The sequence below is a fragment of the Triturus cristatus genome, chromosome 9, assembly GCF_964204655.1.
Source record: "Triturus cristatus chromosome 9, aTriCri1.1, whole genome shotgun sequence".
Classification (NCBI taxonomy): Eukaryota; Metazoa; Chordata; class Amphibia; order Caudata; family Salamandridae; genus Triturus; species Triturus cristatus.
This window is the reverse complement of record NC_140592.1, coordinates 753,667,604-753,690,759: the sequence shown is the minus strand read 5'-3', so window position 1 is coordinate 753,690,759 and position 23,156 is coordinate 753,667,604. Positions and strand designations below refer to the sequence as shown.

The window sequence follows — 23,156 nt, the reverse complement described above, 5'->3', positions numbered from 1 at the left end:
CGTGTGGCGATTCACTTGCGGGAGCGCGCGATGCCATATGGTAGCAATTATGGCTCCTGGCGCTGCTCGCTCTCGCAAGTGAAACGCTTTCACTTTTGCCGACACACTTTTATCCAGCACTCGCCCCCTCCTCTAGCCCCTTCCCCTGCTGCCTCCTTTTAGCACGAGGAATGTGCTTGTTTTCTTTATCTTTGCACCATCCTTGCAAATGCATGTCCTGTCAGCCTGATGTATTTTATTGGTATTCGACCTTTCTTCTGAGGTTATCATCTAGGCGGGGTTTATGGAGTTTAGGGCAGTACAATCTAAAGTATTGCCTTGTTTCAGCATTCACCGCTGCTACCGTTTTGGAAAATCTACCCCAGCTAGGAATGAGCTATAATCCCGCGCCCGTTGCATAAGCAGTATCTTTACTTTTGCTTCTTGGTAGTTTGCCTTTGCAATTTTGCGCATTAGTGCTGAAAAGGCAGGTGGTCGATGCGAACGCATTCATATCTCCGAGATGCGCAACAGAGCTGCCGCCATTGTAATTAAGGAACTGTGAGAAAGTGGCTCTGTATATACTGTTCCCAAATAGGTACAGGGTGTACAGAGTCCAGAGGTTTGGCAGAGGCTAAAGGTAGATATAACCTTACTCTCTAAAGTGGTAGCTTGGTCGAGCAGTAAGGCAGTATCCGAGGACAGTGTAAAGCATTTGTTGCACACACTCAGCCAGCAAATGGTCTCGCACACTTAATAACTGAACTCTAGGCCAATGGTTTGTAAAAAAAAATATATGCTTGTTTTATTTTAGAACCAACAATAGGTATTACAATATACTTTCTCAGAATAGAGATGCTTTATATAAATACTTTTGCAATATGCAATTGGCTTTTATAGAAAGTTACAAGTGGTTGCAATAGGCAACACAATTTTAAACACAATAATGCATTGAGCTCAATTGAAGCTTCAAGTTATTTGCAGTAGATTACTTTTAGGATTACTTTTGGGATTCCAGGACTGGATCCTAGATTCAGTCCTGGGTCAGTACTTGGAAACAAGTGATAAAAGTCGACTTAGTTACTGTTATGATTTTTAGACAATATTTTGCTATTTTAAAATTTGACACTTAGAAAATATTTCATGGAAAACAGTCAATGATTCTCTATGGAAGAAAATTCAAGTTGCATGTATAGTATGTTCTTGTTACTTTTGTAATCCAGTACTGGGTGCCTAGACTCAGTACTGGGGCCTTTATCCAAAACAGGTAAGTAATTACGTTTTCACAATTTATACGATTTTTAAAGAATATTTAAAGTTTGCAGAAATCGACAGAAGAAATTTCACAGAAAAACAGTCAATCGCTTCCTATGGAAGAAAATTGGGTTACTGGTAAGTACGGTTGTGAATATTTTTCAGGGTCAGTGCTGTGCACCAAGATCCAGCACTGGGAGCTCACCTAATAGCAGGTGAGTATTTTCGTTTTCGTTACTCTGCTGATTTTTGGTGAATATTTCAAGTTTTGAAAAGTCCACACTTAGAAGACATTTCAGGAAAAACCAGTCAATGTTACCCTATAGAGAAAATTGAGTTATCGGCTTTAAGGTAAGTACTTGACTGGCAAAGTTAAGGTTCTGGGCACAGGCTCTGGGGTCTCCCAGGGTCAGGTAGGTACAGTTGTTACACCCTCAGCGGCACAGGGGCAGCCGGGTGCAGAGTGAGTTAGGCCCAATGTTATCCTATGGGAGGCAGGGGGCCCTTGGTTGGTGGCTGCTGACTAGCAGGCCACGCGGCTGTGGGAGCTGGGCTCCTGGTCACTTGCTCAGGGCAAATGGGGAAGTAGGTAGGAGTAGAAGTTACACTGCCAGGGCCACTCGGGCGCCTGGGTGCAGGGTGCTTTTGAGCCTTCGGGCGCTCAATGGATTTCAATGGGAAAGCTCCAGGATGAACAAATGCTGCAAGCTCTGGGAGGAAGATTCTTCAGGTGCCACCACCACTTCGAGAGGTAAGTTGGGTAGTTGGAGGATAGGTAGGTACCCAGGAGTTTGGCATAGGGGGTGCCTGGTGCGGGGGGTGCCTTTTGGTGTCTGGAATTCTTTACCCTCTGTTGATCGCTGTGGGGGGGGGGGGGTACCTGGTTCTGAGGCTGCAGGCGTCGTCAGGAGCGTCGAGGGAAGTCCTTGGGTGCAGGACTCGGGGTCACAGTCGCCGTGGGGTCGTCCTCGTGGTCTTTGTTCACTCCGGCTCATGCTAGGCTTGGCGGGTGCAGAGTGTCTAGGGTTCGCAGTTCCGGGCTGATGCCAGGGATTAGAAACTGATTTTGAGTAGAGCCTCTACTCATGGGAGTCCCAGGTGCTTAGAGCCAAAGGGTAGCCAGGTCCTCCGGGGTTTGTGAGGTTGCTGGCCACAAGAGATGCCGGGTTGGAGCAGGTTCGAGGGTCGACAGGCCGGTAGGGCTGGGGCCAAAGCAGTTGGTGTCTTCCTCTTCTTAGCAGCTGCAGGGCAGGACTTCTTACTTCTTGCTCTTCTCTGTATTTCGGAATCTGAGGAAGGAAGGTTCAGGGTGCCCCTAAATACTAGATTTAGGGGCGTTGCAGGTAGGTGAAGGGCAGGGACCAATGGGTCCTTGTCCTGGGGTGGGTACACCCCCTATCCTGCTTCGCTCCTGTGGGAGGGGGGCAGTAGCCTAGTCCTGATTGGGTAGGACCTCCCATCTTCAAGATGGCGAGCGCCCGGAGATGTGCTTCACATCGCCTCCCCCACCTGAGGGGTGGGGTTGGCAGGCTGGCACATCCCCTGTCCTTATTTGGTGTTTCCGGCCAGGCTTCCCACCAGAGTGGGGGCTGCCAGTGGCCCAGGGAAGCTCACAGAGGCGGCATGCCTTTGAAGCTTCCCCCTGCCCTGGGGGAGGAGATCTAGCACCTCGTCCTGGATGTGCACTGTTGCAGGCCCAGGAGAGCAGGGGCTCTCCTACCCAGGGGTCCAGCAACATGTCTGCTGTGTGGCAGCCTCCCAGACCAGATGTGGATTGTAGGTTAGGTTTCAGGGGGCATCTCTAAGATGCCCTCTGTGGTGCTTGGTACATTAAATCCCACACTAGCATCTGTGTGGGTTTAATGTGCTGAGAAGTTTGATACCAAACTTCAGTCTTCAGTGTTGATATTATGGTGCTGTGGAGTTCGTGTTTGACGAGCTCTCGGCACCATGTACTCTTAAATGGCAGCACTGCACTTACAGTGCCCAGGAATGGACCTGGGTACCGTAGGGGCACAGGGCTCATGCTCCTGTGCCCACACCACTGGCATAGGGCGCCCAGCTAGAGGGGTGGCTGATGTATGCCAGGGCAGTGTAGGTGGTGGGCATGGCACACAGGGATGTGTGCCATGTCGACTCTTTGTTTTGTCTCGTACCCAGACACTCAGCCTGCAAGGGCAGTGTGTGTGTGTGTGTTAGGGTACAGGGCCTCTAAGGGTGGCACAACGAGTGCTGCAGCCCTTAGAGGCCTTCCCTGGTCACAAGGCCCTGGGTACCCAGGATACCATTTACCAGGGGCTGACTTGGCCAGGGTTTGACAATTTGGGTTTTAGGTTTTTAGGGAAGGAACATAGGCCCTGGGCACCTGATTGGCAGGAGTCCAGGGCACACTCAGTCAAAGTACATTCAGCAAAAAGTGGGGGCATACCATGCAAGAAAGATAGCACTTTCTCACAGGAACCAGGTGGGAATCCCAGCTTCAGCTCAATATTCTGTGATGGGGAAATACAGCACTCAATAGTCCTCGGTAATTAGTTGAGAGAATGTTTAAAATGAGTGTGATAAGTGTAGTTGTATTGCGAAGCACTGAAATGCCCCCATACTGAGTGCACACTACATGGAACCGCAGATTACATCCATAAGCATCCCATGTGCTTTTCTTTCTTAAAGCCACAACGTTATCTTGGACCGAGCTCTAGTTACATTATTGAGTTGAACAGAAAGTGTATATTAGTGCAGTGGGTCCCAGGCATCTTTTCTATTTGTTAAGAGGTATCAAACGTCAGCGCAAAACTCGCAGGGAAAAGAATGTAGCATCATGGCCAGAGCTGCCTACTTATAAGCTGGTGAACCAGGTTCGTGCCTCAGTGTCGACTCGCCATCCTGTGATTCTGGGCAAATCACTTCACATTCCTGTGCCTAAAATAATTACATGTTTAATGTAACTAGTGTTCAGGTAAAGCACTACTTCGAGTCTGGTTTGCAATTAAAGTGAACAACTTTATGCAGAAGAGTTCAGTGCATGTCTAGCGCCTCGAAGGCACTAAATGCTACATATGCCAGCCAGGGTTCAGGGGAGGCCACTGTGCATACAACAAACATTGGCAAAATAATTGTCTAGTTCCGCATGTTTGAAAGTTAACAGAAGAAACTGGGCTCTGATATTTAGTGTGTACCAATTTCCACTTCTAATACAGGCACACGGGGGAATGCGGAAAGAGGGCTTTGGGTAGCTTGAGAGTGAAAGGAAGATGCTCCCACGTGGGTATACCGTTGAGTTGTTAACATATCGCAGAAGAAGGTATGGTTTAAGCCCACGTCCACCGGGGTGTTAACATGGATGCAGCGTACATATAGTTATATGTATATGGACATGGAGCAAAAATGATTAAATAAAAGCATAATTCTGGCACGCTACCCTGAATATAATATTGCCGCCCCATATTGACCCTCGTAAAAGCAATTAAAGGCTTTGGGCACTTCAGGTGCCTCGACTGAAGAGTGCTTATAACAAATAGGGAGGGGGGGGGGGCATGCAACGACACAGCCATTCCTTATTTGCCATTTACATGCATAAATCATTAATAAAATGTTCAAAAAATATATTTGAGGTTGTACTATACATTGCAACCAGCTAATGTGTATACGAACAGAAATGCAGGCCGGCTTAACCTAGCGACTAGACAGCAGAAGTCAAATAAAACAATGAGTAGCAATAATAGTATCCACAGACACAGATAACCAGCATTGGCATAGCCAATAGGTCTCGCTTTTCGGACCTTATAAGTATTTAGTTATGCAGCACAATATCCTTGGTGCAACAACATCAACTGTTGCATGGCTAAACACTTCTAAGGTCCCAAAGGCGAGACCTATTGCCCATGCCAATGCTTGCTTTGTTTGTTTTTGTTTTTTAAGGTTGAGTAGGTCAACTGCCACCCAAGGGGAAAGAGTGAAACGTCCTGAGTCACATATCTTGTACTCCTTCCCTAACCCTGCTAGGCCTCCAATGGGTAACGGTCACCCTCTGCTGCGGATGAGAGGCACTATTTGGGTGCACAACGTATGCAGCAGAGACTTGTGCCGTACTGTTATGCTAGGGGATGTTGTGTATGTCATACTATACTTTGGTTAGTGCGGTTGTTTCATTTACCTCACATCCCTGTTTTCCACTCCATGTCTTCTTACCTCTTCCTCTTTTTGTTTCTTTCAGCCACCAGAAAGCGGGAAGTGGTTGGCATGCGTTCTAAGTTCCCTTCTAAACTGCCGGTTCGTATCTTAATGTTTGGGGAAGAAGAGCGTGATTTCAATATGCTGATCTTTGAACCTTTCTAGTGTACAAAAAAATTCAGAGCATTTTGTGCTTAATTGATGGGGGCTGGAGGATATGTTGTGTCTTTTTGCACGAGTAAGTAATGTAGAGGGGCAGTCATATGGCAGCTGGTGGGTGCATATTGTATTTGCTTTCAAATCTGTTACATGGTGTTGAACGGCAGAGTTTTTTTTTTTTGGGCTGCCAGAGTTTTTTTCGGATTCATTTAGCATTTATATCTGTTATATGGTAATTCTTGGAGCCACATGTGGTATATAAAATTATTGTGCCATTAATAGACAAACACTGGGAGTGAGCAGGTCTTTCTGGTAGTGAAAAGATATATATATCAAAGCTGTACCCTTTCAGGCTTAGAGTGCTCCAGAAATTATGCAAAAAAGGATGTAGGGAACTCCGGGTAGTTCCCAAGCTTTAGGAGGAGAGCACTTCCTTTAAATGAAGCACTCTACAACACCACTGACACTTTAAAACTGCTCACCTCGGATGTCTGCTTGTCTAGCGGAGTTTTTAAGCATATGATTAGCATAGTGCCACCTGCGCCGGTCTTTTGCCGTCTTTACAGCAAGGTTTTTGAGCATAGGATTAGCTGCTTTAGAATTTGGCAGTTATGATACTCTGTCAAAATGTGGAGGATGCTGTCTGCCATATTTAGAGTACCTTTGACTATGGTGCATTTCTAATACAATGGTGGGACATCCGCCCATTTTTGACGGAGTGCACGCTACCAACTTCAAATAAGGCCCTTGGTATTTACAGAATACATAGAATTTAGTGATAGTAACACAAGAGTTAAAGGAGTATGTGATGTTGGCCAAGTCTACACTTGCTAGGCAGCCAATCGTTCTCCTGTACAGTTTACTTGTACAGTCTACTCTGGCTATAACCCACTGACTTCCCTTATGGTTTGTGGATTGCATATTAGAACCCTAAATATAAAATGTTAATGGATCCAAGTATGTTGCTAAACCTCAGTAACCAAGAACTGATTATGGTGATGTGGACCATGAAGGATTTCCAGATTCTGGTACAGGGCAAGAGACATTTTGATTTTAAATGAAACTAGGCAGAGGCAGGACCCCTTCCCCTGTCCCGACTCCCACAACATGACACTGGGCAATCAAGCCCAAGCTTAACATATTTAAGGAAAACAAAATACCATGTCAATACAGCATATCCGAGGGAAATGTCATGTGTTGCGTTGTCACCAGAATAGCTCATACCACAATCCATCAAGTAATGCACACATTTCAGCATGACACTATTGTTTGTGGCCCTGGTCAGGGACACATTACTATTGTTTTCACACTTGGGCCCAGTTTATGAGTGGGCAGAAGTTTTCTGGCCCCTGAGCAAACCAAAAACCAAAGGAAATGATGGACGGAGTGTTGAACATTGCAAGCACTCACCCCCAGTCAACTGATCTGGGTTTAATCCATCACCGTTCTTTAGCTCACTCTGCCACCCCAGTTCAGACATGGCCATATGCAAATCAGTCTGACCCTGTGCCTCATGGGAACAGTCCAGTCCGAACTGCCAAGCCATGTCTTCCCTGGACCGGAAACAAGCTTCCTAGGACCGGTTTCTGGCATTTCAGCCGTCTTCAGCCAGGCTTGCTTGAATCCATTGGCAAAGTGAGCAAGGGACTCGCGTCTGAGCAAACCCTTGTTTGAATTGTGTGGCATTTTACTGAACCCTTTAATTACTGTGTATGATTACATCCACACCATTAGTTACAATTTTGGGAGGTAAAATCTGCTAGATTTGTGGTGGAGAAAAAAAGTACAATATTGACAATGATGTGGATTTGGGCGCAATGTCATGTAGTATGAGGTCATGAGCACTGCATTGCAGGGGCCTAAGTTAATGTTAGCTCAGGTAACTAGAACTGCTGAATTTTTATGGTTTTGCACATGTGCAATCTGAACCTAACTATAACTTCTCTGTAACCTTTGTGTTTTTTTTTTTTGTGAATTTCCACTTTTTTTCAATGTTATTTCCTAAATATAACGTCCATATAACCTTTGAGAGTAGGTGTGAGTGTGGCTGTATGGGTCTATGAGTGGGTACGTGAGTGTCTGAATGGGTCTGTGAGTGGGTGCATAAGTGTCTGAATGGGTCTGTGAGTGGGTGTGTCTGAATGGGTCTGTGAGTGGGTGCGTGAGTGAATGGGTCTGTGAGTGGGTGCGTGAGTGAATGGGTCTGTGAGTGGGTGCGTGAGTGAATGGGTCTGTGAGTGGGTGCGTGAGTGAATGGGTCTGTGAGTGGGTGCGTGAGTGAATGGGTCTGTGAGTGGGTGCGTGAGTGAATGGGTCTGTGAGTGGGTGCGTGAGTGAATGGGTCTGAGTGGGTGCGTGAGTGAATGGGTCTGTGAGTGGGTGCGTGAGTGAATGGGTCTGTGAGTGGGTGCGTGAGTGAATGGGTCTGTGAGTGGGTGCGTGAGTGAATGGGTCTGTGAGTGGGTGCGTGAGTGAATGGGTCTGTGAGTGGGTGCGTGAGTGAATGGGTCTGTGAGTGGGTGCGTGAGTGAATGGGTCTGTGAGTGGGTGCGTGAGTGAATGGGTCTGTGAGTGGGTGCGTGAGTGAATGGGTCTGTGAGTGGGTGCGTGAGTATCTGAATGGGTCTGTGAGTGGGTGTGCGAGTGTCTGAATGGGTTTGTGAGTGAGTGTCTAAATGGGTCTGTGAGTCGTCTGAGTTTTTGAGTGTATATATATTTTTTAAAGTCTGCAGTATTCTCAGCGAAGTTTAACAGGGGGCCGCACTGAGTCACAATACATTTTTGAATCCTCGCACATGAAAAAATACAGTTTCTGGCTATTTTTATTTGCCCATCAGGGGTCCCTTACAGACCCCTGTATTGCTCCCAGGGGGTTAGGGTACCTATACCTTGCCCCCGTCAATTAAATTTCATGTTTATTCTTGCTGCTGTGGACTGTTTCTCGATTTCTAAAACAGCTGCAACTTTCTACTCTGATTGTGGCCATCAATCATTGGATTCCTGTTGGCACGTGGGTTTGCGAAGCACCGCAATGAACTTTGTTGTTCCTTTAATATCTAAAACTACTGAATGGATTTACACCAAATCACAAAAAGCACACTTTCTGGACCAAAAGCTAGCTTTCTGGCAAATTTGGTGTTGCACACCTGCCAGAGCCCATCACTGCAACTCTTCTTTTTTTTTTTTTCACTTCTCAATCTACATATCTCACTGGTTGTTAAAAACAGAAATGTACGGGTTGAGGACAAATAAGTTTGGGTGAAAAGTAAAGGAAAAATAAAGAAAATGAATGAACAAAAATACCTAGGTTGTGAATTTGGATCGGCCACTACTAGAATAGTGGTCGGGGGAAAGGTAAGCGGCAATCTAAGAGTAACAGAGGTGCTACCTCACTGAACTGGTTGGAGTTCTTGCACTTCTGGGGTGCGCATACCTCAGAACTGAGGGGAGGTAGCAGGAAACCCTTGTCCGAAACCTCAGAGGGCCCAGAGCGGTATCTCGCGGATGCCAGAGAAGGCGGAGAGAAGAGGGCATAGGTTCGAGATGACTGTGAGGTGACAGAGCGTGGTGGGTGTAGCGCCCCCCCCCCCTTGCAGAGCGCGCCCCTTCCTCCCGGAGACAATCCAGCCAGGTCCGGGCATGGCTTGCAGGCTGGCCTGGTGAGCTACTGCAAGCCCCCCCCCCCCCCCCTCCTTTGCAGAGCATATCCCCCTCCAGCAATCCAGCCAGGTCTGGGTGTGGCTTGCAGGCAGAGTGTCCAGAGAAACCACCCCCAAAACCAGCAGAAACTAAATGAGAATCTAGTAGGGGGCAGCAAGAAGCAGTGTGGCAGGTGGAGATGGACACTGAGGCAGGCACCGGACAGATAGAGCTGCAGTGGCACAGTGCTTGCCGCTGCGGGCCAGTGCTTCACCAGCCCACTGCATCAGCAGCACAGCATAGCACTACAGAGCAGCAGCCCTACATCCTCCCATTGCATACCGACAATCCCCCCCCCCCCCCCCCCCACACAGGAAAAAAAACCACACACTTGGGGTGGGGACTTGAAGGAGCAGCGTAGTCAACATTGTTATTTGAGGACGGATTTTACCTCCATTTAGCGGAAACTTTTATTTTTTTGTCCTTCAAAAAGTACTACTTTTTTATTTCAAACTTTAAATATTTTCAGACTTATTTTTTGCAAAACAGTCACATTGGCCTTTCATTTTCTCCTGTCTTTCAATATGCAAAATGGTCAAAGTCAATTTTTGTATCTTACATGTGGCAGTTGTCTCTGGGATTCAGTGATCTGCTCCATATGTGCTATTTTGACAAATAAAATCTGTTTAAAAAAAAAAAGTCACATTGAAGTTCAACAACTCAGCAAACCTGTTTCACACATATGGAACTCCTTCAAGGCAGGAAGGAATTATTAAAAAAGAAGAGTAAATATGTCACATACTTAATAAAACTAGTGACACCAATAGATTTCTTAACATATTCAGACAGAAATGATAGATAATTTAAAACTAACCAACACCGTGCTGAATTATAACTCAAAATATGAGTTTGTCAAACGGACATGAGCACCTCAAACAAACACAAAAGTAGTTCCAAAACAAAAATCTTAAGAAAATGAGTTTTCTTCTAGAGAACAAAGTGTTCCATTTTGAGAGCTATACTTTTTTTTTTTTTACTGTTTTTGTTTTATGCAGTGAAACAGTACATTAGAATCATAAGTATGTAATGACAGACATGGTGCATATAAATAGGGATAATGTATTTATCTCTCGAAAGCAGTGCATGGTGCAAGGATACAGCGTTGCAGTCCATGATGATGTCTTCGTCCGCGTTGTATGCTCATTGCGACAGGGCAGACCTTACAGCACAGATTAACATTAACATTGACCTTGGCATTGACCACATATGATTTGGAGAAACTAGCAGTGCGATAGTATCTGGTATCAACATCACAATACTGGCGCATTATACAGTGCAGTACATCCTAGGCATGTCATGAGAGTAGGCAGAAAGAAGGCAGTCTCGCATATGACAGCGTTGCAGTCCATGATGATTTCTTCGTCCGCGTTGTATGCTCATTGCGACAGGGCAGACCTTACAGCACAGATTAACATTAACATTGACCTTGGCATTGACCACATATGATTTGGAGAAACTAGCAGTGCGATAGTATCTGGTATCAACATCACAATACTGGTGCATTATACAGTGCAGTACATCCTAGGCATGTCATGAGAGTAGGCAGAAAGAAGGCAGTCTCGCATATGCCCTGCGAGCCCCTCTTCCACCCCCACACCCCCACCCCCCCCCCCCCCCCCCCCGGACCATCTTAGAATCTTACATTAACATCACTATGGTGTGTCTGTTTCTGGAGATTTAGCGGAAACTTAAGCGTGCTTGTGCCCCTCCCTCCGCAGAGGAGTATCAGTGAACCAGGAGCTATGGGGAGGTGAGGCGACGCTGAAGGGCCAGGAATCCAATATTTGGAGCACTAGAAAATTTGGTGACGGGCAAAATCTTGTGAGAACTGGGTGCGACTTATTCCCCCTGAGTGAAGTCCCCCTACCACAAAGAGGTAAGGGGAAGTACCAGCCGGCGCTAGCAAGAAAAACAAGATTATGCATACGCGGAACACTGCACAGCTGCAAGCACACCAGCGTCCTCACAAGACCGCAATGGGACAAAAAAATGTTGTACCCCTGTAAAGAGGGGAACGGAAAACTGCAGACATGGCTCAACCACTACCTATACAAGGAGCAGACGCTTAACCTCAGTCACAACTCCAATTAACAACAAGAACGACATTAGTGTCTACCTGATCGCACCAAGCAAGACCTTTCGAACCAATTTCCCCAGACTGCTCTCTCAGTGCTTTAAAAATGAAAAGCCTCAAGTGGCCATGGAAAACAGTGAAGAGCAAACAAAAGTACTATTAAGACCGGAAATGGGGAGGAGCCTAGCGCGCAACCAAGATGGCCGCGTAGGTGCGAGGCTCCCGAGGACCTCCGCAACCTCCTACGTTTATCCTGTCTTCATCCTGCATCGGTTGAGGGGACTGTGTCGGTGAGCCTGAGCCGAGGTGGTACCCGTTTCCCGTTTTCGAATCGGACCTCGGGTGCCGGAGTGAGCACCGATTGAAGTTTGCGGCCTACTTCTCTCCTGACCCCGGATTCGCGTTTGGGGGCGACCCAGTGGCAAAGTGAACAACAACGGCGGGCTGGGCCTGGCGAGTCGCGTACCCCACACTTTCACTTTCGCGCCCCCTTGCCGTTTTCGCAAGTGGGATCACGGCGCTCTTTGTGTTGGGGTGGCCTCGCTGGGAGACCCTGCCTGCCTGCCTGCTGCGGCCCGCTCCGCCGTCCTGGGGTGGCCCCCCGGAGCTCGTGGCCTTGATTGCTTGCTCTCCACTGTGTGGCTGGAGCGGGTGTGAGACCCGCGACGATGGCCACGAAGCAGGATGGGGATCGGTTAAAGGCCAAGTCAACCCGGCGTGGCGCCGCACATCAGGCCAACATCATGGACCGCTACACCCTCCCGAAGGGGTCTCCCGGCGGATCGCACAAGTCCTCTGAGTGCCCCCCGTATGCCCCGGATTTGCCCACGGATCTGTCTCTGCAAGACGTCATGAGCGCCATTGCTGAAATGAAGGCCTCGGTGGGCCAGCAGTTCGACACTTTAGCGCACAAAATCGACGCGGTCCTCATTGATGTCAACCTTGTGAGAGCTGATCTCTCCAAGACTAACGACCGGGTCGATTCTTTGGCCCACACCGCGTCGGGCCTCACGACTGAGGTGGCGGCCCTTCAAACGGAGGTGCACCGGCTCCGTCAGGCGAGTGCGCTCATGGATCGTCGCCTGGAGGACTCCGAGAGCCGGGCCCGGAGGAATAATATCCGCATCATCGGAGTGCCCGAGGGACAGGAGGAGTCGGCGGTGGATCTCTTTGTGGAGGACCTGATCACTACCCATCTCCAGCCTCGAGGACTGAGTAAATTCTTTGCCGTGGAGAGGGCCCATAGAGTTCCCAGGGGCAGACCGAAGGTTGGAGCCCCTCCGCGGCCTCTTATTGCCCGTATCTTTAACTTTCGGGACAGGGATGCGATTCTGCAAGCTTCCAGACTGCAAGGGCCGATTAAGCTGGAGAACATGGAGGTGAACTTTTATCCTGACTTCACCCAAGCGGTCCAGAAGCAGAGACTGAGTTTCCTGGGCGTCAAGCGGCGGCTTCGAGGCATGAACTTAAAATACGCCATGCTCTTCCCGGCCAGGCTGCGGGTGGAGGTGGATGGTCGCACTCACTTTTTTGATCGTCCTGAAACGGCCGTGGACTGGCTGGACACGTTGTCTGGGGGTCATGATCGGGAGGGCGGGGGGGGGGGCTGCGGGAGGAGACGGCCCACCGGACCGGGTCTGAGGTACTGATGCCGGGGCTCACTCCGGATGATGCTGCCACTTTCGGCCAAGCTTACGGTCTTTTGTTTGTTGTACTCGTCTTCCCTCCTTTTGGAGGCGGTGCGGGGTCTTGAGGGGGTACTCTTTCCTCCTCTAGGGGGTCTAACTAGTTCCAATTATATAGGGGCGACAGGCACACTGCAAGTTGGGGGGGCTGTCTGGGCTCATGCAGGGGTGCAGGGAGGGGGGAGTTTTGTTGGGGCGGTTGGGTTGGGGTGGGGTTTTGTTCATTTGTACCACAAGGCAAAAGTATTGTTGTGCTCTTCCTAAAGTGCTCTCGGGGGGACGATTGATCGCTTTCGGCTATGATGGGGGGTAGGGGACTGAGTCTTTTGTCCTGGAATGTTAATGGACTGGGGGACAGGATAAAACGGGGTGTGGTCCTGCAGTTCCTGAAACGAATTTCACCCGATATAGTTTTTCTGCAGGAGACACACCTCATTGGCAACTCCTTTCGTGCTATGAATCGACGGGGCTACCGCCTTCTGGCCCATTCGGGCTTCACGTCTGGTTCAAGGGGTGTGGGCATTATGGCTAAAACCTCGCTCCCGTTGGAAGTTGATGAGGTGCTCCATGATGACAGGGGACGTTACACGGTTCTGGTGGGTAGAATGGAGGGCAGAGTGATTGTTTTTGTTTCTGTCTGTCCCGCCAGGGCTGCAGACGACTACTTTTGCGGATCTGGGGCGCCTCCTCCTTGGCCTTCCGGAGGGGATTCTAGTGGTTGAGGGGGATTTTAACGCTGTGGTTTCCGGAATTGAGGACAGTCACCCCCCTAGGGATCTCCCCCGTGCCCAAGCGTGGTTGTCTGGCCTCTTGGATACCTTGGGGCTGGTGGATTGTTGGCGTTTGAAACACCCTACACAGAAACAGTGCACCTTTCATTCCGGGGCCCATGGCAGTCTCTCAAGGCTAGATTATGTCCTGGTGCCGGCGGCGCATGCGGGGAGGATCGGGGAGGTGCGCCATTTGGCGCGGGGTATTTCGGACCACTCCCCGCTCCTGTTGCACTTCGACATTCTCCCGAGGGGGGAGGGTAGGGTGGTCCCGATTAATCCCTGGTACCTGCGTGACCCCAACATTCGCGCAGAGTTGGTTAAATCCCTTGCGTGATATTTTGACGATAATGTGGGGTCTGTGTCATCGGCGGTCTCTCTGTGGGAGGCGTTCAAGACGGTACTTCGGGGGGAGGCCCTGTCCCTTATTTCCCATTCCCGGAAGCGCGAGCGGGAGGAGGTGACCCGTGTTGAAACTGAGATAACCGAGTTGGAGGGTGACCTAGAATGGGGGGGTGACGGATGACAAATTACATGTTCTCCGACTCAAGCAGGCGGCCTATAAGGCCCTCGTCACGGAGGCGGCCAGGGGCCTCAGTAGAGAGCAACAGGGGAGACTGTATGATGTGGGTGATAAGGCTGGGAAATTGATTGCGTGGCTGGATAAAAAGGAGAGAGCGAGTCGAGTTGTCCCGTCGATTGAGAAACTGGATGGTGTGTGTGTCACTGAACCGGGAGAAATTGTTGATTGCTTCGCTGAATATTTCCATGGGGTGTATTCCCCGGTGTCCTCCCGCTCGGAAGAGGATTCCCATGCCCTGCTCAGGGATATCGCGCTGCCTTCCCTTTCGGAGGAGGACAGAGTGTCGTTGGACGCCGCCCCAACATCTGAGGAAATTGCCCTCGCCATACGTTCGGTCGCTTCCGGCAAGGCCATGGGTCCTAATGGTCTTCCTATTGAATTGTACAAGCTGCGACCGGACACGCTGGCGCCGCATCTCCGTGCTATGTTCCTCGCGGCCCGTTCGGCGGGTTCCCTCCCGCTAGACCAGCGTCTGGCTACTATCGTGGTTATTCACAAGGAGGGGAGGCCGCGGGACCGGGTCACGTCCTACAGGCCCATTTCGCTGCTGAATGCGGAACCCAAAATTCTCGCCAAGGTGTTGGCCAATCGGCTGGTTGGCGTGGTGTGCGATTTGATTCACCAGGATCAGTCCGGTTTTATCCCTCATCGCAACACTGCGCTCAACCTGCGGCGCTTGCATGGGGTGCTCGCGCGTGTCCCGTTCATACGGGAGCCGGCCATTTTGGCGTCCCTGGACGCAACTATGGCGTTTGACACACTTGAGTGGCCATATATTTGGGCGACGCTGGCGAAGTTTGGGTTTGGCCCGGGATTCATCGGTTGGGTGAAATTGTTGTATTCCGGACCGCTGGCGCAGGTGGCTGTAAACGGTAGAGTGTCGGCTCTGTTTGAGCTGGGCAGGGGCACGCGGCAGGGCTGCCCGTTATCGCCGCTCCTCTTCGCGCTTGCCTTGGAGCCCCTGGCGGAGTGGCTGCGGTGGCATCCTTCTATCCGTGGTCTCCGATGGACCCCCGAGTATGAGGACCGCGTATTTCTTTACGCTGATGATATTCTTTTGTACCTGGCTTCCCCGCGTAAATCGCTGATAGTGCTGGTTGATGTATTGCACTCATTTGGCCTCAACTCCGGCCTAGTCATCAATTGGGCTTAATCTTGTGTGTATGTCCTCTCTGGGGAGGCTCCTATCCTTCCGCGGGGTTGTCCTATCCAGATTGTCCCGCGGGGATTTAGGTACCTGGGTATCTTCATTACCCTGGACGCGGAGGCCCGGTATAAACAGAACTTGCTTCCCCCCCCCTCCAGCGCCTGAAGGATGATGTCGCGCGTTGGAGGCGCTTGCCGCTCTCGCCGCTCGGCCGGGCGGCATTGTTTAAGATGTCGCTGCCACGTTTCCTGTACGCCTTACAGAACACAATGGACGTTGTCCCGGCGCGCTATTTCCGCGAGGTGGAGAGTTTGCAGCGCCGCCTGTTCTGGGAGGGTAGACCGCGTATCGCCCTGGCGAAGCTGACGATCCCGTGGTACGACGGGGGGGTTGCCCTCCCAGACATCAAGCGATATTACTGGGCCTCCCAGCTGGCTGCGATAAATCACGGCCTTTACGGGCCTGCTCTAAACCCGGCCTTTGAGATGGATAAAATGTTACTGCCGGGCGGCGACTATAACTGTGCGCTTTATTCTAGCTCGCTCGACGCACGTCTGACGGGCCCCACGTGGGTCATGGTGCGAGTGTGGCACGCGGCTAACTTGGCGATGGGGGGGGAAAGGATCGTTTGACCCGGGCGACGCCACTATACGTATCTGAGCGACTGGGCTCCCTGTGGACCTCGAAGGGCTTTGAGAAGTGGGACATGATAGGCATCAGCAGGGTGGGCGATCTCTGGACGAGGGGGGGATTCAAAACGTTCGATGTGCTGCAGACGGAATTCCAGTTGCAGGACAGGGAGTACTTCCGATATATGCAGATCCGTCATGCGTTGTGCTCCGTATTCCCGGACGTTGCCTCCATCCCGGAGTACTCCCCTCTGGAGGATAGAGTGCTAGATGGGCATGTACCGGACGCCACGATTTCATTAATTTACAAAAAACTCATCAATGATCGCTCGGGACTGCTGACTGGCCTTCGTGAGGCGTGGGGGGCTGATGGATTGGAGCTGGATGACGAGGACTGGGTGTCGGCGGTGGCCTCCCCGAAAGAGGTGGCCATACCGGCTCGCCTTCGCTTCGTCCAGCTCAAGATACTCCATAGGGTCTATGTTACGGGGCCGAGTCTGATGCGTATGGGCTATGCTGTGGACGGGTTGTGTAAGCGTGGGTGTGGGTCTTTGAGGACCTTTCTCCATATATTGTGGGAATGCCCGGAGGTGGTGCGATTCTGGCGTGGTGTGCACGAGGTCTTGCAGGCAGTTACGCATGTGCCGCTGCTGCCCGAGGCGAGGAGATGTCTCCTGAATGTGTGGGAGCCAACCGACTACTCAGTGCCGCAGACGTGGTGGGTGACTCTGGGATATATGGTGGCCAAGCGTGATATTGCGCAATTGTGGGGTTCCCAGAGGTCACCGACTGTCTCGGCGTGGAAGGACAACATGGATTGGTGTATGTTTCGGGAAAAGGTGGTGTATGTTGCGAGAGGTAAGCCTGGGAAATGGGTGAAAGTGTGGGGCCCCTGGAACGCCTACCATGGGGGAATCTGTACCCCGCCGCTGATGCCTGATCCGTCACCGGCCCCGTCTCCCTAGCCTGCTTGTCTTCCTGGTTCTGGGCATTGAGTTCACTTTGTCTCCGTCCCGACTTATCCCCCCCCCTTGATATTCCTGTGGATCGGTAGGGTCCCCCCCAGGGGAGCACATGCTATTGTTTCCGAATGTGGGTTGCCTTGTGGACTTGTTTTCTTTGTTAGTTATATTAAAATGAAACCGTTGTGTGGGGTCCGGATGGTGTGGCTGCCAACGCTTCTTTCAACTCCTGCGATCTCTCTTCTGCCGCAGCGTGTGTTCTACTGTTTGTATTATGTGCTCTTTCTGTCTGCTAGCGCCCGGCCTGAAGGTTGTAGGCCCAGCTTTGTATATCTTTTGGATTCTGTAATAAACGGTTTCAAAAAAAAAAAACGGAAATAATTATTTTAGAAAAAGGGCCCTCCAATAACACCAATTACGTTTGCACCAGCAGTGATAGAAAAAAAGAAGATGGAAGAAGACCTGGTAGGATTGCCATCTTGAACAGGGGCAAGGAAATGCCCCACGGGGCACACAGGATACGCAACGGTGCCAAACGTCCTTAGAGTTCCAGTTAAAACAAACGATATCAACACCTTTGATCTCGACTAGTTTAATCGACCACGAGGGATACCGACCCAAGAGAATTGGATCAGAACAACATCAGTTACCCAACCCCTGGACACTTAGGCACAAGATGCAGGCAAACTAGACAAGAGATTAAAACTAAAGTTATGGCAGTAGGGGAAACAGTGCGCAAGACAGTGAAGTCCGTCTCTCAATTCCAATTAGCAAAGACAAAAGTGCTCAAGGTTAATATACAACCACTGCCAATAGTTGTAAGGCAGACAAAGTCCACCCTAAACACAAATTAACAATTAGAAACCTGAGCAACAATTGTCTAGCCGCCGATGGATAACACATGCTGCTGGTCGCCGTACCGATTTTATCTAAGGTTTGGACTCTGTGATCACGACGAGATCTGGGAGTACGAACCGGTTTTACATAGACTTGTCAGACTGCTGATCGTGATACTGTGATCTTTGTTATAGGAGTACATTTTTTTTTATTTTATTTTTTTTATTCACTTTGGAACACTCGTGATTATGAAAACTCTGCGTCTACGGCATCTTATATTGCTGCTTTAAAGGAATTTGTCTTGTCTGAACTTATGGTTCATGGGAAGAATTTTTCAGTTTTTTTCATTTGTTCCTTTTGCCCTGATAAAGTCGATTGCCAACACGTGTTTCGTCAGGCCAATCTTGTGGTTACCCTGTGGTTTGAAGAGCATCTAACAAGAATTGTAATTACTGAAGATGCTATGAAAATGGAATATTAAAAGAAAGAAATCTAATCTATTGGAGAGTTGTGAATCTATATGAACTCTTACGCCTACAATTGTTGCTGAGGTTTCTAATTGTTAAAATAAGTGTTAATTTAGAGAAGAGATTAAGTCAGGTGGACAGCTTAGATGATTAGAAAATGACTGTAGTCCATGATCAAACCCCAGTGATCCATAAAGTACAATGGAAGGCAATACGTCGAACACACTCAAGAGTGAGGAACACGATATAGAACAAGGAGAAAGATGTTCATTGGCAAGTTGGTGCTCTCATTTCTCCAGTTCATGCTTCATTGATCAGAATATTGAAGTTTCTAAAATTTTAAATAAAAAAATTCCCTCCTTTGAATATTTAAACAATGATCAGCGATGTGTTAAATGCAATGGCCAATGCAGCTATAATGCATGAGGACAAACTGGATTAGATGTGCAATATACTCCAGACTGCAGCCACTTTAATTACAGGAATCAATAGCAAGTTGACCAGATTGGTTAGCCTGAACTCGGAGCACAAGACTCCGTTGAGCTGAACCAAAAGCAGGAAGTAAGCCATTGTAGTCCAACACTAAAGAAATAAGAGAGGCTGCTGGATGTGATGAATTCCCTAATTGAGGACCTGAAGAAAGGATTGAGAGATCAAATACGCAGAAATAGCTTTGAGCACCAAAAGAACCTAAATTAAACCATGTCGAGCCCATAAAAAGCAGCCTCTGCCAAAGCAAGGTGATCAGGCTGATGACATTGAAAACATAAGGGACACAACTGATCAAGAACCCCTGGAGGCATTACATCAAATGCCGAAAGGCGCAATGGAAGCTACCAAGCGAGAGGTTCAGCCAGATACTAAACAAGTGATTAACTGCAAATAGGAAACTGAGCCTAAACAAAAACTGGAAGAGCTCTCCTCAGAATTAAAACTAGAACCTGAAGAAGTGATTAGTGAGCCACAAGGCCCCTCAATGGGAAGTAAGCCTGTACCAAGGAAAAAACGAGACCGAATTGAACAAGGGCAAGAAAAGCAGAGAAGGAAGGGCCCTGTGGTATTCTGTACCATGTTTTATGCAACCTGTATTCTGTAACTTGCCTTTGTTAGGCTATGATATATTTAGAATGTCTTCCTTAGTGAGAGAATGTTATTCTTCAATGGTTTAGCTGTTGGTGGCTGAGGTCTATTACATTTGGATGTACAGTAAACTTCTCCTGACATCCCACCTACTCTGCGTCTCCCGCCTACTCCTTGATGTTGGGGGGGGGGGGGGGGGGTGCGCATCACCTAATTTTGGCGATGGGTTAACCTACATTTTCCTTGCCTGAAGCGACCTCAACACACCTGGTGCTTATCGACTTAAGCTTCAATGCTGCCTACCTTCTCTGCGCAAGATTTCAGGAAGAATCTGCACAATTCTCTCTTACCTCATTCTCTGCGCTCGAGTCTTTCTTCATTCTCCTCGATTCAACAAGAGGAGTCAGTCCGGCTGCTGCTTCATCCATTGTGCCCTTCGCTCTTCTCTGGAGTGCTCCGGAATGCTGAGTTTCCAAGCTTCACCGTAAAGTGCTGAATTCTTCTCTTCTGCCGGTCCGACTGTTGTTTCTGACTTTGCCACTGTGAACCCCCTGCCTGACATCACTTTGGGCCTTCACTTTCAAGATCCAGCCACTTGCCTGATGCTGCCTGGTCTTGTCCCCGTGTTGTCTGGTTATGCCTGACGCTTGTGTTGATTCAACCCTCCTCCTTGCCTGACGTTGCCAGTCTTCATTATCTCCTTTGCCTGCCTTGCCTGACCTTTTCATTAGCCCGCACAGCGTGCAGGTACCATCTTTCATTCGCCAATCTCATGCAGCATGGCAGCCATATTATGTTTGTGTCTGATCTTGCCTGGTGCTGTTATCAAGTTTCCACAGACGTCGGAGCTCACGGTGAGGTGGCATTACTGGTCTCAATCGTTGATGCACACAGCTGAGCTTCATTTTTCTTAATTCAGCGCTGACACGCACAGCTGCCTTTTGTGCCAGCTTCCACATACGCCGATCTCATGGCAAGGTCATTGTACCGGTCTTCAGCGCTGATGCGCACTGCTGTTGTTCATCTATCTCTCTCTAGCGCTGACACGTATAACTGCCTATTGTGCCTCTTCCCTTCAGGGCTGACGCACACAGCTACTCTTTTGCACTACTTTCTTTAGTGCTGACGCGCACAGCTGCTTTTGTCTAGGTTCATAGGGTCAGGAGGTTTAGGAGCACCTTCCTGACCTTCCGTACAGTGAGGCAGCTATCTTAAATGAATATGAAATATGTATAAGAAAGGGAGATATACATTATCTTCCCAAGCTGAGTATGGTGTTGGAGCGTTATCATTTTGGGAAGAGAATGCAAAGGCACTAGGAATCTGTAGAGCTATATATTACTAAATTGATGAAATTAGCACCCACTTGTTGTTTTTAGTGCAACGTTGGATGAGCGGTTGAGAGATCAACTTGTACTTGGATGTTTTATTGATAAAGCAGAGACTAGCTTGTGGCACAGATAATCCTTCATGAGCCTTCTGAAGCGTGCGTTGACACCATTCGCAAAGAGCACACTAAAGATGATACTGTTGAGAAGAATGAAAAAAGTGGTCCGAGAAGTAAGCGCTAAAACGCTTTCCAAGAGTAGTTCTGACAAATCTGCTGTGTCAACTAAATCTTTAAACAACATGTTTCAAGGTAAATGTTTCAGGTGTGGCAATCCTGGTCACTTGGCCAACTTTAAAGACTGTCCTGGATGGAAAGTCTTGTGTTCTAATTGTGGTAAGAAGGGACATTTCTCATGTAGCTTCAAATCTAAAAGAAGGACAGGGAAGCTGATATTTATGATCATGACTGTCAGGTTTGCCAGGTCAATAGTTCGGGCAATGAGGGTCCCTTTGAGGATGTGTTTATAAATGATCAATCGGTAAGAATGCTTTGATTCTGGTGCCAAGATCACATTCATTCCCAAGGTTTTTTATGATCAACAACTTCTGATCAAAGACAAGCTGTTGAAGCTGGACATCAAACCTAGAGGTTATGGAGGAAAAATCATTGGCCTCTTTGGATATTTTTAGGGCACTATTGGATTTAAAGGGAGAATTGTTCCTGGTAAAATGTATGTCTCCATGAAAGGGGACTCTTTTAATTAGTTGGTTTTACCAGAGTGATCCTTACTAATATTTAGACCCCAATCAACACCCTCTGTTTGTTTGAAGGATGTTCCCACTATTAAAGCAGTAAATGAAGGGACTGATATCTGGGTTGCAAGATTGCCAGAAGTTTTAAAAAAGGAATTGGGTTGTCTCAAGAACTATATTCATCATATAAAAATGAAGCCAGGGGCTACGCCCAGGGTAGCAAAAGTCAGAGGTGTATATGTATATCTTTGTTAGTGAAAGACTGTATGAAGAATGTATTGGATAAGCTTGTTAAGAATGGGCTAATTCAAGAGGTGGAGGCAACTGAGTGGATATCTCCAGTGGTTATGGCTCGCAAGGCCAATGGAGAGGCAAGGCTATGCATTGACTTGAGGGAGTTGAATAAAGACGTTATTGTTGACCATTATCTTCTCCCTAACATCAAGGAAATGTTGTCTTCCTTGAGTGGATCGAAGCATTTTTCAACGTTGGATCTTTTATCTGCGTACCATCGGGTCAAACTCCATCAGGCTTCCCTGGACCTCACGACTTTCATAACACCTTATGGTACTTTCATGTTTCCCAGGATGCCTTCGGTCTCATCTCAGCAGCCTCTGTGTTTCAGAGTGTGATGGAGAGTCTATTAAGATGACATTCTAGTTTATGGCTTTAATCTAGAAGAACATAATGAAATGCTGGCCTTGGGCTTAGAAAGAGTTCTTGCTGCTGGTCTCACACTGAAGTTTGAGAAGTGCAAGTTCAATGTTGAGGAAATTGAGTACATGGGTCATTTAATTTCTGGTTCTAGCATTCAACCTAAACCGCCCTTTGTACAAGCTATTTCTAACTTAGACTATCCCAAGGATAAAGAAGAATTGGTAAAATTCCAAGGGATGGCTGAATTGTACAATAAGTTTGTTCCCAACTTTTCACAAAAACTGAGGCTTTGCGGGGTCTGTCAAAGGGGTGTGTTTGTGTGTAGTCATGCTTGCAGTGAAGTTTGATGGTATCAAGCTTTTGTTTGAATGATGCACCTTCATTATCGAGCTTTGATCCTTCTTTAGTATCTTACCTCATGACGGCTGCAAGCTCCAAAGGTTTGGGTGCTGTTTTACTACAGAAAGTCTATGGCTCTGAAAAGACCATTCTTTTTAACTCTAGGCCTTTGAGAGGGGCTGAGTGTAATTACTCGGTGGTGGAGAAGGAGGCTCTTGGTGATTATTGGGCCATTCGCAAACTAAGAGAATTCTTGTGGGGAAAACCCTTTGAAGTAATCTCTGAGCACACATCCCTTAAAATTGTTTTCTTCAAGAAAGGTGTTGATTTTGTTTCTCATAGATAAGAAAATGGGGTGTTGCCTTGAAGGAGTTTCAATTTGATGTTTCTTACTTACCTGGCTCTCAAAATATTTTGCCAGATTGTATCTTTCCAGGCTATGTGGTCAAAATGAAGTTTCTAGTTTGTCAGAGGAGAGTGAATTATTTTCTGGAGAAGAATTTGTGGAGGAGGTGAATGTGTTTGTCATTACCGAATGATTCATCTCAGAAGAGATGTGGAGTGAAGTCTCAATCAGGACGAT

At 48.3% G+C, this 23,156-nt stretch overlaps 1 protein-coding gene across 1 annotated transcript in view; it reads left to right on the top strand.

The window, feature by feature from the left end:
• The window catches only part of LOC146798768 (microtubule-associated protein 1 light chain 3 gamma-like), a 59,772-nt gene that overhangs the window by 3,958 nt on the left and 32,658 nt on the right, over nt 1-23,156 (top strand). Inside the window, exon 2 of the mRNA XM_085626063.1 lies at nt 5,447-5,502. Within this exon, the coding sequence (XP_085482189.1) occupies nt 5,447-5,502 (56 nt within the window). The remainder of the gene's footprint in view (nt 1-5,446; nt 5,503-23,156) is intronic.